This window comes from Drosophila melanogaster, chromosome 2L (assembly GCF_000001215.4).
Source record: "Drosophila melanogaster chromosome 2L".
Lineage (NCBI taxonomy): Eukaryota > Metazoa > Arthropoda > Insecta > Diptera > Drosophilidae > Drosophila > Drosophila melanogaster.
In genome coordinates, this window is record NT_033779.5 from 2,815,856 (window position 1) to 2,830,381 (window position 14,526).

General features: G+C 45.1%; 2 protein-coding genes across 3 annotated transcripts; both read right to left on the reverse strand.

The window, feature by feature from the left end:
- Positions 1-114: 114 nt before the first annotated feature.
- Positions 115-14,393, reverse strand: Duox (Dual oxidase). Of its 2 annotated transcripts, none has more exons than NM_001273039.1 (10): positions 14,322-14,393; positions 11,733-12,140; positions 5,375-5,455; positions 4,833-5,182; positions 4,570-4,774; positions 4,109-4,512; positions 3,776-4,053; positions 863-3,719; positions 678-806; positions 115-615 (listed from the first exon to the last, which is right to left on the reverse strand). In NM_001273039.1, the coding sequence occupies exons 2-10, from the start codon at positions 11,911-11,913 to the stop codon at positions 487-489; spliced, it is 4,614 nt and encodes a 1,537-aa protein (NP_001259968.1). In that variant the 5' UTR covers positions 11,914-12,140; positions 14,322-14,393; the 3' UTR covers positions 115-486. The 2 variants fall into 2 exon arrangements, with proteins under 2 accessions (NP_001259968.1, NP_608715.2); NM_134871.3 differs by having other exon boundaries at positions 14,271-14,393.
- CG3123 (uncharacterized protein) lies at positions 7,691-9,651 on the reverse strand. Its single transcript, NM_134872.2, has one exon. It carries the CDS (start codon positions 9,647-9,649, stop codon positions 7,745-7,747), a length of 1,905 nt encoding a protein of 634 aa, NP_608716.1. The 5' UTR covers positions 9,650-9,651; the 3' UTR covers positions 7,691-7,744.
- Positions 14,394-14,526: the final 133 nt, after the last annotated feature.

Sequence of the window (14,526 nt, forward strand, 5' to 3'; positions counted from 1 at the left end):
AATCTAGTACTATTAGTGTTAAAAGCGCAACTGCTTGCAACTGCTTGATGGCGCCAATCTATAAGAAATTTGAAATATTGTTCTTAACCCACCCTTCAAACGCAGTTTCCCTTTCATGTATAAAGATAATTGTAAATTTTTAATAAATAATGTGAACGGTTTACAAAAACTGATAACAAATCATATTTTCAATAAATACACATATACATATAGAGGCCTTTTTGTTGTTCTTGCTATGATTGCAGTGATTTTGTTACAATGGGATACATTTTCTTAACGCACTTAGCAAAACTTGACTAAATTATGATTGTACGATTAGCCTACGATTAAAGAAGATTTAAGTTGTATGTTTGAGCAGCCGAATTCGCTAAAACTAATGAATGAATCTTACGGTTAGAATTCGCTTTCGTTGAGGGGGATACACAGGCAGGGGGAAGACAGGGAAGGTGGCAGGTGAAAAATTTGAATACATCCAACGCAGCACACCTATCCAAAGTTCTCGAAGTGGTGGATGAAATAGGGCAACTTGCGCGTCTTGTTCACTTCATCACAGGCAGACATCACGCTCTTGGTCAGCGGACGAGGACCGCAGGAGAAGACTCCTATCTTGGAGACCTGCAATCAAATGTTATGAATGGTGGGTTTCTTTAGAGAAATGCAAAAGCCCAAGTACTCACGTATGAGTGCTTCTTTTGCACGAACTTCAAGAAGCTGGACATATCTGGGCGACCAAAGTGATTCACCGCCTTGAGACCCGTGAATATCGAGGTCTTCGACAGTCGCTGGAAGTGGTTCTCACAGATGTACTGAAAGCCAGAATAATTCTTTAAGTTCAATCACTATAATGTGTGTAGGCACATACCAGCATTGTTGTTCGCAGATCGAACTTGTGAAAGAACTGCGTGATGAATATGTGTATCTCCAGCACATTGGTCACATCCTTCTTCTCCACATCGCGCAGGACGTCGATGAACCACTCAAAGTGCTTGTGCGATGGGCAGATCCACAGGAAGTACACCTTCTTGCAGGCCACGCCCGAGTATCGATTGGTACTGGTGCCAAAGACCAGGTCGTTGAGAATGGAGGCGTATGGAGTGACCCCGATGCCGCCGCCCACCATCACAGCCACCTCGAACTTGTACCAGTCCTGGTTGCCACCACCAAATGGTCCCTCGATGCGGATCTTGGGCTGGTCCTCCGGATTGTAGTTGCAGGGATCGAAGTAATTGCGCAGCTTCCACGTCCACGGACCTTGGGCCTTGATGTGGCAGCTGAGGAAGTTCTCGTGCGGCGCCGAGGTCAGCGTGAAGCTGTGCATCTCGTGCGGCCGGAAGGCGGTACAGGACAACCGCACCCATTGGCCAGAAAGGTATTTTAGATTCGGTGGCCGATAGAACTTGATCTTGATCACGTCGGAGGGCAGCAGATCTGTGTCGATCACGTCCAGCGCCATGTACTTGGTGCGCAGCGAGACGATCTTATCCAGCGTGTACACGATTCCGGGGCCCAGGAAGAACATCCAGAAGCGTGGTGGTCCAGTCAGTCGAGCCAATCCGTGGATCAGACTCAGAAGATACAATCCGATGTACAGGGTGTGCATGTTCCAGAAGAAGTTGTAGGCCTTCTTGCGGATCGTAGGATGAGCGAACACGAAGATGATGCACATGATGATGAACAACATGACGCCTGTGGTGCCGGTGACCGTCTGGAAGAGCCAGAAGGTGATATCCGGCTTGTAGTCGGAGGCGAAGTGCACTTCGCGGGTCAGGCAGCGCAGGTTCTCGTGCGATTGGGTGGACACGTGATAGAAGTTCACTATGTGGCCCACCGTGTGCAGCACGGAAAAGAAGAGCGCCGTGCAGGCGGCAATCTTGTGGAACTGTATGTGCGAGTCCAGGGGAATGTACTGTTGAATGGGGAACTCCTTCAGCTTGGTGATCAGATTCCGAGACATGGTCAGCAGCAGCAGGGAGTAGCAGAAGGACAGCGATGCGGCAGATCCCCTGGTGATGGCAATGCCTACGCCCATAATGTGCCGCAGATCGGTGTGCTCCGCCATGAACGAGTAGTGGATGAAGCGCTCAACGAACAGAACTATGGTGACCACGTAGAAGAGGAACAGATAGAAGATGTTCTGCCGGTTCTCCTCGAGGAACGTGATGTAGGCATCCCATTTGGCCAGCAACCAGTGACGCGGCTTGTCCTGCATCGGTTCGATGTTGAACGAAGTCATCCGGGCCACGTTCGTCGAGGTGTCCAGGAAGTTCTGCTTGGCTCCCTTGCAGTCCAGTCCGATGGCCACAAAGTCACCCTTGTACTCCTTCATCATCAGTTTGAAGTCCTGGTAGGTCAGATGGTTCTTGTGCTCCAGCCCCACATCCTGAAACATGCCATCGATCAGTTCCGTGACCTGGTCATCACCCAGGCTCGTGGTCCTCGCAATCTCCACCAGCGATCGCATCATCTCGCTCAGTTCGCCCTTATCGATGACGCCATTCCGATCATTATCACACATATCAAAGATTATGCGCAGCTTGTCGTCCGTTTTGCCGCGGGAGAAAAGAACTACGGTCTCCAGGAACTCCTGGAAGCTAATCCTGCCATCCTGATCCTTGTCCACAATGTTGAACATCTTGCGCACAAACATGTCGTTGGGCTTCATGCCCAGAGCGGCGGCGAATTCCGCCTTGGAAAGACTGGTCCGCATCACGGTCATCACCTCGCCATCACTGGAGGCATCTGAACGCCTTCGTCGTTCTCCGGGTCTCAGGCCAAAGGTCAGGGCGTAAGCCTCACGGAAGAAGTACTCCAGTCGCTTTTGGCGCCGCTCCCGTGTCTCCGCCCGCGCCAACATTATGTCCCTGTTGACCTCCATCAAAGTCATCTCCTTCTTGTGGAGCAGTAGGAAATCCTCCAGCTTCTTTACAAACTTCCTGCGTGCTCCGTAAGATTCCAGCTCGAGCACCAGATCATGATCGCTGGGCACGCGCAGCAGGATGTAAGGTTTCTTCTTGATGTGGTTCGTGGCCGACTCCTCCACACTGACCACGTCGATGTGCTTCAAACTAAAGGTGCGCAACTTCTCGCCCTTCCTATCCACCGTGTAGATGGCCGCCTCTGGTCCGAATTTAACCGTGACCAGTCTCTTGTGGTTGGCGTGCAGCCACTCCCTGGCCAGCATCTTGTCCACGGATCCCTTGTGCTGCGGTGCCCTCAATGCCTCCTGACGGATCTTCAGCCGACGGCGCTTGCTGTTCTGCAGCTTGACCACACAGTAACCGGCTCCGGCACACAATATGGGCACGAATCCAAGGAAGACACAAACGTAGATAAACATCAGCTCCGAGCCGGAGAAGTAGTCGTAGCCCTCCAAGTAAGTGCACGGCTCCAGTTCGGTGGCATTCAGCTGCATTGGCTGCGGACAGGGATCGCCAGTGCGCCACATGAACACATCCTTTTGGATCTCCTCCTCCTTCACATCCGTGCTGTTCACTATGATGTCCCACAGGGTGATCTTGCGTAGCTCAGCGATCTCCTCGGGAGTAAATATGCCGTTGCGCTCGTTCTCGAACCAAAATCTATCGGCATCTCGTAGTCGCTGGAACTGCTCCTTGATTACGGCCGTGAAGAACTCGCCCGGTTGACCGTAGGATTCCAGCATACCACCCACATAAACATCCACATCATCCAGCTTGTTATCGTACGCCTCCTTCAGCATGCTGAACAAGATTGGTGATTAAATTAAATAAAATGGTTTAAACCGAGTTGCACTTACTCCAAGAGTTCCGGCTGCGTTTCGAACAACGGAGGATTGATGTCCGTCCAGGTCTTGTGCCGTTTCAGTCCATAAGACTCCCTCGCGGTATTGTAATCTGGCAGACCATTGTCCCGACCCCGCATTATGTTGAGAGCACCCAGATCCCGGCGTGTGAATTCCATCGGTCCGAAAAGTTTGTCCCGCACATCTGAACAGAGAACCGGATCCTCACGTTCGGATATTTGCGAAGCCAAGCCCATTAGTACCTCCTCTACGCTGGTGTCGGCAAAAAATCCCTGATAAATAGAGTCTTTAAGAAATAATATCTTATTAAAAGAATCTGAAACTCACGCTGGAGTCCCACCAAGTGGAGCAGAGTCTGACCGCCGGGTAACCCATGGGCGTTTCCTTAAAGTTGCACTGACCATCTCGCCTGTAAATTCCCGGCGGAATCATCGTGTGGCCGAACCGAAAGGCGGCCGCCTGGAAGATGTGGCCAATGCCAGGATGTATGTCCTGCTTGTAGCCCTCGTAAGGTGGCAACGAGGTGCCCAGGAAGGCGGGCAGGTACTCGTAGACTATCACATTCTGAAGACTGGCAATCACCGTGTGGCGTGCTCGCTGATAGATATCCTCATCGCTCCAATCCGGATGCACCCGCTTGATTCGCTGGGCCAGGGTGTTGTGCCAACGCAGAAAGAGAATGGCGAAGGAGAGGATCGCCGGGTTCTGATTGGTTCGAGGATCACCAAGAACTGGAAACAAATGGAGATATTTTACATGGCACTACTACTTTAACTGACAATACTTACGAAACAGCCGCTCCGGACTGAGCATCTTCATGACACTCGGCACCGGATTGTTGAAGAGCGGCACCCGCATGGTGTTCCGCACCGGAAGCTTCCCATCCTTCTCGGTGAGCAGGGTGCCATTGTGGAAGGAGCGCATGGCGTTGAGCCAGGCCTCGGAGGTGCTGTAAATGAAACTGCCATCAATCCAAGCAGTCATTTGATTTATCTGCGGAGTATGATTTCAGTAGTGGCGGTTAGACCCATCCGATGGTACCGTAACCCACCTGCTCCCTCGGCGCATTCGGGCTCTGCCCGGTATCGCGATCGTAGGCCGCCCGATGGAATGGTATGTACTTGTCGCCACGGCACTCCCGGTCGTACATCTCGTCACACTTCTCGATCTCGATGCGGTGCATCTCGATGGGGCAGCCGGACTCCGAGGCCATCACTATCTCGTTGGCCACCAGCTGGCCGAAGAAGGCCAGTAGTGCAGTCCGGTTGAACTTTGACCCCAGGCCGTCCTTTCCGCGCATAAACAGCCGGCTGAGCCTGCGGGTCGAGGGCCGGTTGGCACCTGCCATTGCGTAAACCCCATCCGAATAGGAGGGCGGCGCCTTGCGCACCAGGTGGCTATCTGGAAAACAATGAGCAGGGGCAAGGGTTAGCCTTCACACACCTGGCCAATATGGTAATTGCAATCCGATCGATATGCAAATCCAGGCCAAGCTCACAACTAACTGATTCTAATTACCGGCGTAATCGGCTCAATTCACCCTTTTTCGAAAGTTGTCAACGGCCTGGCGGAAATTCCAGTCTGTCCACTTACCCACGGATCCCCAGTCGGGATGGGCCAGGTTATTGTACCAGCCATCGTAGCGCTGTTTCTCGGTCTGACTATACATTTTCTCTGAAAGATAGGAACGCAGGTGACACATATTAAAGTTAACTGCCTTAGAGCAATTACATTTAATCTATTTGAGTGTGGGAACCGTAGAACAGTCGTTTTCGTTTGTTACCTATTTAAACCATGTCTGAGGTCACCGCCATGGATCTAAATTGTTAACTTTATCCAACAAGTGCAATTAACTTTCAAGCGGATTACAGATCGTTCAGCTATGTAATAATATGTACTTCCAAAATTGAAACAACACCTTAACCTACATATCTTATTCACTGCAATTCGCTGTTGTCAGTAATAAAAGCCAAGGTGTTACGACTTTTCTAATAATTTTGCATTTATTTGCGTAATTTAGTTCGGTTTTATGCGCGTAAGTGACGCATTAATTTGAGCTAGTTTAGATGTGAGAATGCCTTAAATGTTCACTTCATATTAGATAAATAATTTACGCATAAACTTGTCTGCGGACAGTAGCCGGTTTTCAGCAAAGTCTAAGTGATCCGATAAATTGTAGATTGTGATATTGGACACTGTTTTTGGTTGACTTAGTTTGGTTTTTAATTGACTGGAAAATTGATTGACTTGAGGTTTAGATGGCGGAGATTGAATCGCACCCAATGGCACAAATGGCTGGACATGCGGAATGGCGCCAATTTGCATAGATTTCAACAATCTAATGGTTCTAACAAGTTGCTGAGCAATTTTGAGAAATTATCTACATTCGACTTGTCATCATAAAAACTAATTACAACACAATATCGCGTGAATTTTAATCGAATTCGACTAATCGCCCGGACACACCCGGACATTTGTAAAGAATTCCTACCGGTGTTCGGCAATTAGGGAAATGACATTACATGAATAAATTCGGGTCTAAGTAGGGTATAGTTTACACACTTGAGTGATATCATTAAAGTATACTATTCAAATCCGCAAACACAATAAACAAACCCCAATTAATCGCACCTTTTTATTTTGCCAAGCGCAATTAATAATTCCACCTTTTTATTGCCGACTTTATGCATGATTCACAGAACACAAAAAAGAACACAAGTTGTAAAATAAATATTTGTTAAACAGAAGACACCTTTAAGTGATAAAAATCTGCAAGGCGTAGTTGTTCTGACGCTAAACGTTATAATTATGGTTTATTTGCGAACAATTGCGAGGTGGCTGGGGAAGATTTACGAGAAACCAGTTTTCAAATTAACAAGCCAATGCCCGCAGCCCAAAAAAGAAAACATGCCCAACATTCTAAAAAGTGTTTAGATGAAATACCCGCAGCAGACATTTAAACCAGTTTATTTGTTCTATTGTTTTTAATACAGCTTCTGTTACGGCATCACATTTCGGCATTTTGAATCCGACCATAACTCCGATGTGGACAGAAAAAGATGGTTTGTTTGCCGGATTCGTAGGTTCGCCGCCTTCGTCTTGAGCAAACCATGGCAGATATATGACGTTGGCAGCTACAGCTACAGCTACACTTCATGAATATATTTCGTACCATTTTCGAGAGCCACTGAGTGAGTGAGTGAGTGATGAATGGCTAGCTAGCAACAGTGAAGGCAACAAACAGCATTAATTTCCAGGTCTGAGATGGCAAACAGAATCAGATCCGGTTAACCAAAAACGTAGCCAGCTGAGGAGACTCAGAGAGAGAGGAAGCCTCAGCTGACTCCGATCAGCTATATATGCATATATATAAATAAAGCTATATGTACACAAACACTATGCGTTGGCGGCGAACGGAATGTTGGTAAAAAAAAAAACAAAAAAAAAAAGAATCACTAACCAACACCTGCACGCTAAAAAAGCTTCAACACATAAGCTGCTGTTATTTGTTTTCCTTTTTTTCTTTTTGTAAAAACATGCACGACATCACGGATTCCCCTAAAAAAAAAACTAGATATTCACATACTATATAAAAACTACTGGTTTTTGTGCCCAACTCTGTCGGCGCCATCAATTGTCGCATTGTACTTTCTGTGAGTCTCTCTTCAATTTCGTCAGCTGTTTCGCGTTCGTTTTCTAAGTCTTTTGATTCATACGAGTCCGGTACGTCGCAAAATTCACTTTCATCTCGCTTTGTTCGTGACTCTTGCTTGGCGTTTAAACAAAAGACGCTGATTTTTTTCACGTGGCATTGCATAATTAGTTTTTGGCAAATATATGCAGAGTACCATACTATAAGTAATCTACCAAAAGTTAAAGCTGAGAACTAGTATCTATTTTGTCAAAAGTAACATTGTTGAGAAAAATGTATCCAATTTCTTTTTACAACTTATAATTGATCGATCATAAGCAATAGCAGTACATTTCAATGCGATAGTTTTGAACGCAGTACGCCTGATGGGCGTATCTGTCTGTCCTGGTCACAGGACCTCCCAGCTTCATATCCGTCTTTTCGCCATTAAGCATTGTTATGAGAACGGTGGCATCGAAGTTTCCATCGCCGGGCGTCGTTTTCAAGCGGACCATAACCTGGGACACCCTGTAGTTTCCTCGGTAGGTACTACTTTTGGCGCGGTAGGCAGTGCGAACCGATTGTAGGCTTAGAACTCTACACTGAGGATATGGCTTGATGAGCTCGTTGATCCTGTCCACTGCGAAACTGGCAGCCTCTTGAATGGCACTTTCGTGGGTGGATACCGATTTAAGTTCGTTGCAGAGGCAATAGTGTTGCTTTATCTCAGCGGTTTTACAATTTCGATTCTGAGGAATGGGTAAAAACAGACTGATTCCGCGCTCGTTCGTCAAATAAAGCGTTCTATTCCTCACATTGGCATCGGTCAGCCGATCAAGATGGATCACATCTTTGAGGGTTTCGTGCAGATCGAATGTGGTAATGAGACTTCTGGCGTTTCGTTCAAAATTCGACATGGCGAGCGGAAATCTCCTTTTCAGCCATTCGGGATAAATGGCGATCAAGAGTGGCTGCGACATTTCATGTTGTCCCGGAGCAGTTCGGGCGAATTTATCAAATCTCAGGCCGTGATCACCCATAAACAGTATCAATGTGTTCTCCATCACTCCCTTTTCGTGTAACCTTGTCAAAATACTCAGGTAATCCTTATCCACAAACTTGGCATATGGAAAGACGTCGTGTATGCCATGCATATTCCACAAAAATGAGAAAAATAACTGACGTTCCATGTGCGGAATCAGCTTGGAGACGAAATCATAGTAAAACTCTCCATAGAGACGATGACCCGTGCACTTTAAATCGAATGTGGTGCGGTAGAGCGAATGAGATTCAATCTCAGTCATCAGAGGTCGCATGTAAATATCGGTGGGCTGCTTCTGAAAGCCCCTCTTTCTGTAGATAAACAGCCCAGCGGTATCCGTGTCCTCTGCAAAGATGGTGCTGTATCCCGCCCTCTTGAATTCATTCCACAAGAAGTTACATTTGTCAAAGTTCAATTCGTCATGGTAGCAAGACGCCTCCATCTCCGAAACACTAAGTCCGCTTACCAGAGGGATCAAGTTGGGATAGGTGTTCAAGGCGACGCGATTATAGCCCCAGAATTCGGTGTGGGGCAGGTGCTCGATGAAGTCGGCCACGCGGTGAAAGTAACGCATGTAATGCATGTGCGAGATAGAATCTACTCCCAGGATCATCACGGACAGCTTTCTCTTCTGATGTTCTGTTGATCTGTTCGTAGCCTGAGGCAGTGGTGGCAGGAAGTACATAACGTCGTGGAATATGATCCTGCCAAAGTCTACCCAGCACCAAGTGCGAATATGTTGCAGACCAGTACCCACCTCAAGGTATCTCGTTCGATCGGTAAGCTTGAAAAACTTCAAGGATATGTACTTGTTGTGTGCGTCATCGACCCTCACAAATTCCCGATAAATGCAGGAGACTTGCCTCCAGGAGAGAATCCCATGCCGCGATATGTTACGCACCAAGTAATTCCTGTCTCCAATTGTCTCGGCGACCATCAGCTGCTCCATTCTACATAAAACGGGTTCAATGGGCTCCATGAAGGACAGGGCGTAAAGCGAAAGTGGTTTCGTCGCACTTATTCGACATCCCGTGGTGTTGACAAAGAGTTCATCTTCCTCATTGATGTAGATCTGGGGCACTTCGCGTATACTAATCGTTTTATTCCGATCAGAAAGGGAAGTCAATATTAGATAGCACAGAACCGCCAAAAGGAAAATGTTGAACAAACGACTAGCAACTCGCTTTCTCTTCATTAGTTATTTTAGCTTATACTTTTCAGTCAGTTAAAACGCCTACTTGAATACTATTTCTATGGCTCATGATTTCTAAAGTACTATTATGGAAATGGAAAAAACGTTTATTATCAAGACTTTGTTCTTAGATGTTCAATTGGCGAACAGAGTCCAAAATCTGATAACTTTCGCTTTCGGTTTCAAACAAGTTGCTCAAAACTATGACTTGTTATGGCGATTAAAATAAATAATGAATGTAGACAGTGACATCTATTTGTTAGCTGTTAATTGGTTGCCAAATTGAATGGCATATAAAAATGCGCACATGACTTAATTTAATTTTACATTCCCGTGCGAGTTCTCGCCCCGCTTAACAACAGTACTAATGAATGCCAAAGAATTTATTTTATCTCCAGCGGCTTAATTAAGAGTTGCGATTCGCAAAGAATGCAGTCATTCCCAAATCGAAGTTCTATTGAAACACTTGCCTAACATATACGATCAGTTCAGTTTACACGATGTTAATGATTCAGTTGGTTGACTAGCTTTTTCGTTAATCAAAATACCATTTGCCTAATTAAGAACTCTAGTATTGGACATTTTTTCTAATATGTATGAATAAGCACTCAATTCAAAAGTCCAAATGATGATCAATACCAAATGAGAGACTTTAATAAATGGGGGATTTATTCACAACTTAATTGATGGTTTTGATTCTGAAGAACAAGTTCTTGAAGTGTGCTAAAATGGGCAAGGTGATTTTGGTGCGACACGGGAAACTACATTGTAAGCATTTTAGTTAACAAAGTATAAACTCAAATCTAAATTCCATGAATTAGATTAAGGGTTTTTTTTTGTATGAAAAGTCTCTTTATCAGCACTTTTTATTGTGCAAAGATACCATTTTTGTTAATTCGATATAGCGAATTCAAAATAATCAATCGAAACTGTGGCAACAATAGGCTCTCGCGAATGCTAATAAATTTGATGGAAGGAAACAAAATGAAACAAATTATTTGGCGGGTCGAATTAATCGACCGACTTCCCCAAAGCCACCTGCTGCGATCGGAGATCCAAAATCCGAGATCCGAAAGCCGTCAATCTTTCGATCAGGAAGAGGGCGCACGACGGGGGGCGTGGCTGGCCAGCACAATGGGATACATTTCACGTTTGTTTTGCAGTAATTTTATTACGCTAAAATATTTCAAAACAAAAATACAAAATCGATTGGCCGATCGTAAATCAATGCATAAGCGAAATAGCAGAGCCAGCAAAACAATGTAAGTCGGGGTGAGAAATGAGATACAAATGCAAAATCGAGAGGAAGCCAGTTGATCGTGCGTTGACATTTGACTCGCATCGAGTGTCGTGCCACGCCCCCTAGCCACTGCATATCCACAGGTGGGACGTGACCAGTATCGTCAGACATCGTGGAATCTATAGAATATACTGAGCGGATTTATAGCTCAAAAATGCAGCTGAACATCTGAACTCCTCTGGCGAGAATACGATATGATGTTTTAAGTACCAAGTGCAACAATAATGAAGTATAATATATGTGAGACCAATTTCTGGCACTCAGATACTATTAACTTGAGTTAGGAAACCCGAGAACATTTTCTCACAGTGTGCGTATAATACATACATACACTGTTTTTATGCATAATAAATTGCTTGTGGCGGGATCTAATCGGTCATTTTAAAGCCACGAGATCTTGGCACGTCTGGCGATTCGGATGCAAGGCGTCTATGGGATGACGTCAATGTGGACCAGGTAGTATTTACGGAGTTCAAAAATGATGGGTTTATTTGCCTTTGAGTCGTTATTTCGCTAACAGCACATAAATCGCTATGCAGCAGTTGCATTTAAGTCATGAGTTCGAGTCATCGAGTACATCTGGCCAATTGTACTTTGAAACTAAGCCCAATTATGTGCTGTAAAGTCAATATATTTCACATTTCGAACTGGGGTGATAAAACTGATGATCTGTGCATATCTGTCCATTCCCAGGCTAAACAAAGCTTGCCAACGGCACGATCCATGTCTATGCAAATGGACCTAATTGAATTGAATAACCATACGATATCGGGAAGTGGTACTCACCATAACAATGCACGGAGCCCAGCTCCAGACCGTAACTAATCAGTAGAAGCAGCAGGGCTCCTCCGTAGGTTGCCCCCGGCCAGTGGAGCCGGAGCTTGGGGAGCTTGCGGTTTTTTTGGCCCGGACGCGGCACTCGATTTTTGCTTTCTGCCCTCTGATGGGGCGCACTTGGAACACTCATATTGATTGCAAACAATGTCTTCTATTTCGTATGCTATTCGTTGTTCGCTATTTTGGTGCACGAAATTCGGTCGTTTGTATTGTTAAACTAATTAGGTAGACTAACACTTGAGTTTGGGATTGACTTCGAGGGCATGGGCTTAATTTTGCATTATTTCGAGTTTCATCACATTTGGTTCACACTTTAAATTCTACACAGCTGAGATTCCATGGTTTTCCAATTATGCACTGCGAAGTAAAACAATCGATTTCTTTGAGACGTGATTTTCTTAACTCTATGATTCATGCGGAGATTCGCACACTTTGTTTGCAGATTTTTTTCGTACACCGACTCACTCCAATTCTCGTTTAAAATGTTGACGATCGACTAAATTACCATAAACCTAATGAAGTTATCTATTATGAAATTTTTCAGCCATAGTCACTTGCTATGTGCTCTTGAATTTTGGCAAAAATTTCTGAAAAATACCAGAACTAGCCAATTGGTTTACGACTAGCCTATTTTATAGCTTATTGATTCCCTTTTAAGCCGCATTTTTTAGTCAAATTATAAAACTCGAGATCGACTTGACCGCAGCGGTCCAAAAGTAAATAGCGAAATGGTTCGTTAATGCAGAGCAATTAAATTGATTGCACAGAGTGAGGCGAACGAATTAAATCGCATTTATCGAATGCAGTCTGCTGAATGGCCAAATAAATGGCAAAGCAAATAAAGGGCGAAGAGGCGGACCCAAATGGAATTACCCACAGAGCAATTGACCTTCTGCGGCCTTACACAAACCGCAGCCGACAAACGACGACCAGATTCCATTAGTCATAATCGACAATGGTCGGTAAGAAGCCGAAAACTGAAGATACAAAGCATAGAAGTACGTGTGTACATTACATATGTATGTATGTATGTATGTATGTATGTGCATATGTGCCAGGCAAGGCAAAAAGGCATATAAAATGCCATTGCACAACTGCAAACAATTAACATTACAACAACTGTAGAGTGCTAGAGCTAACAAAGTCATAAGGCCCACCCCCAATCCCACCCCCTCTCCCTTCTGCCATTTTAACATTAACTTTTTTTCCGCCCAATGCAATTTGGAGTTTGTTTGGAAACTATTATTAAATGGACGCGCAGAGAAAACTTTTTGTGCGGTAAAAGCCAAATACAAGTGCTCGGCTAAAATTGTGGGCGATCCGCTGGCCGAAATACATATATACATCTCCATATATATATATAAAAGAGATCCAAAGAGTGAGCGAGAGAGAAAGTCCAGAAAGCGTGGAAGACTGAACGGCCATAATCACTTGGAAATTACGGTATAATACGAAAACTTATATTGCGGCAAAAGGTGGAAGCCACAACTTTTAGCTTTCCGAACATTAGCCATCGCCCCCGGCCATTTCGCATTAATTAATAAACATTTCTGTGGCTAATTTCAGAAATTGTTGTCCGCAGTTCAAGCCAAGATGAAATAAATCCGAAATTCCTATGGATCAACCAGCTTCTAAGGTGCAAACCGAAAACCAGAATTAGCCAATTTGAAAATATCACTAAAATAGCAAAAAATTGTTATTGTTTCGAAGGCAAACTTAGGCAATGCGAAGATAATGCATTTCGATTGAGTGCCAATAAAAAAACGTATCTACATTTGGAACATATATTTATCACACTTATAATTCTCGTTATTTTTCTGGAATTTATGTAACTAGAGGTTTATGTTTCGCTGGTTTTTAGAGTCTCGCCCTTGTCCGCTAGTTGTGTAGCCCTAGTCTTGTGGATGGATGGATGGATAGATGGTCTTCAATGTTTTTGCAGTTGCTAAAATTGCGCAAAACCCAGCTTTTGTTGCATGGGAGGCTGTGTGCAAGAAGAAGCAGCAGCAAATCAGCAAAAAAAATTAAACACGAAAATAATTTAAATTCATGAACGAAAACGTAAGCAAAGCCAAGACGGCGACGAAGCAACGGACAAAGAAGACTCGGAACTCCAAAAAGGGGACCCGAAAATAAGAAGAAAACAAATACAAACGCACCACCACACACACACACACACACTCACACACAGATGAGAGAGAGGGTGAATCGGTGAATCGTTCGCCTGTTGGGCGAGCAAAAGAGATGGGTAGCAGCCGAAAAAAAAACTATCCACAAAGTATATCCAATCCAATCATCTCCGCATGTGGGTGTTCAATGTTTATCGCGTTTTTGCACTATTTTCCAAACAATTTGAGCAATTTCGCCTGGCGACAGCCACAAAGAGCCGCACACAGAGCCACGATAACGGTGAAGAAGACGGCGCATGCGCGACACGTTTCAGCGCTTCGGCGCTCCACCGTTTCACATTCACTCTCGTCAGCTCACCAGCAAACTACACCACTCCACACCACACCACACACACTGAACAGCACACACGATTCGAATCCGCCTCGCAATCGAGGGCTCCAACACACACGTCCGCAGCGGCCAAGAGTTCGTTCGAAACTGAGCCCAGCTGTGCGGGGACCATCCGTGTTGGAGCTCGAATCGGTCCGCAATGGAACCGGTTATGCACTGAAAACGAAATATGGACCACACATAATATAAATCCGGAAATTAGGCTGTTTAAGTTGCGTAGCGG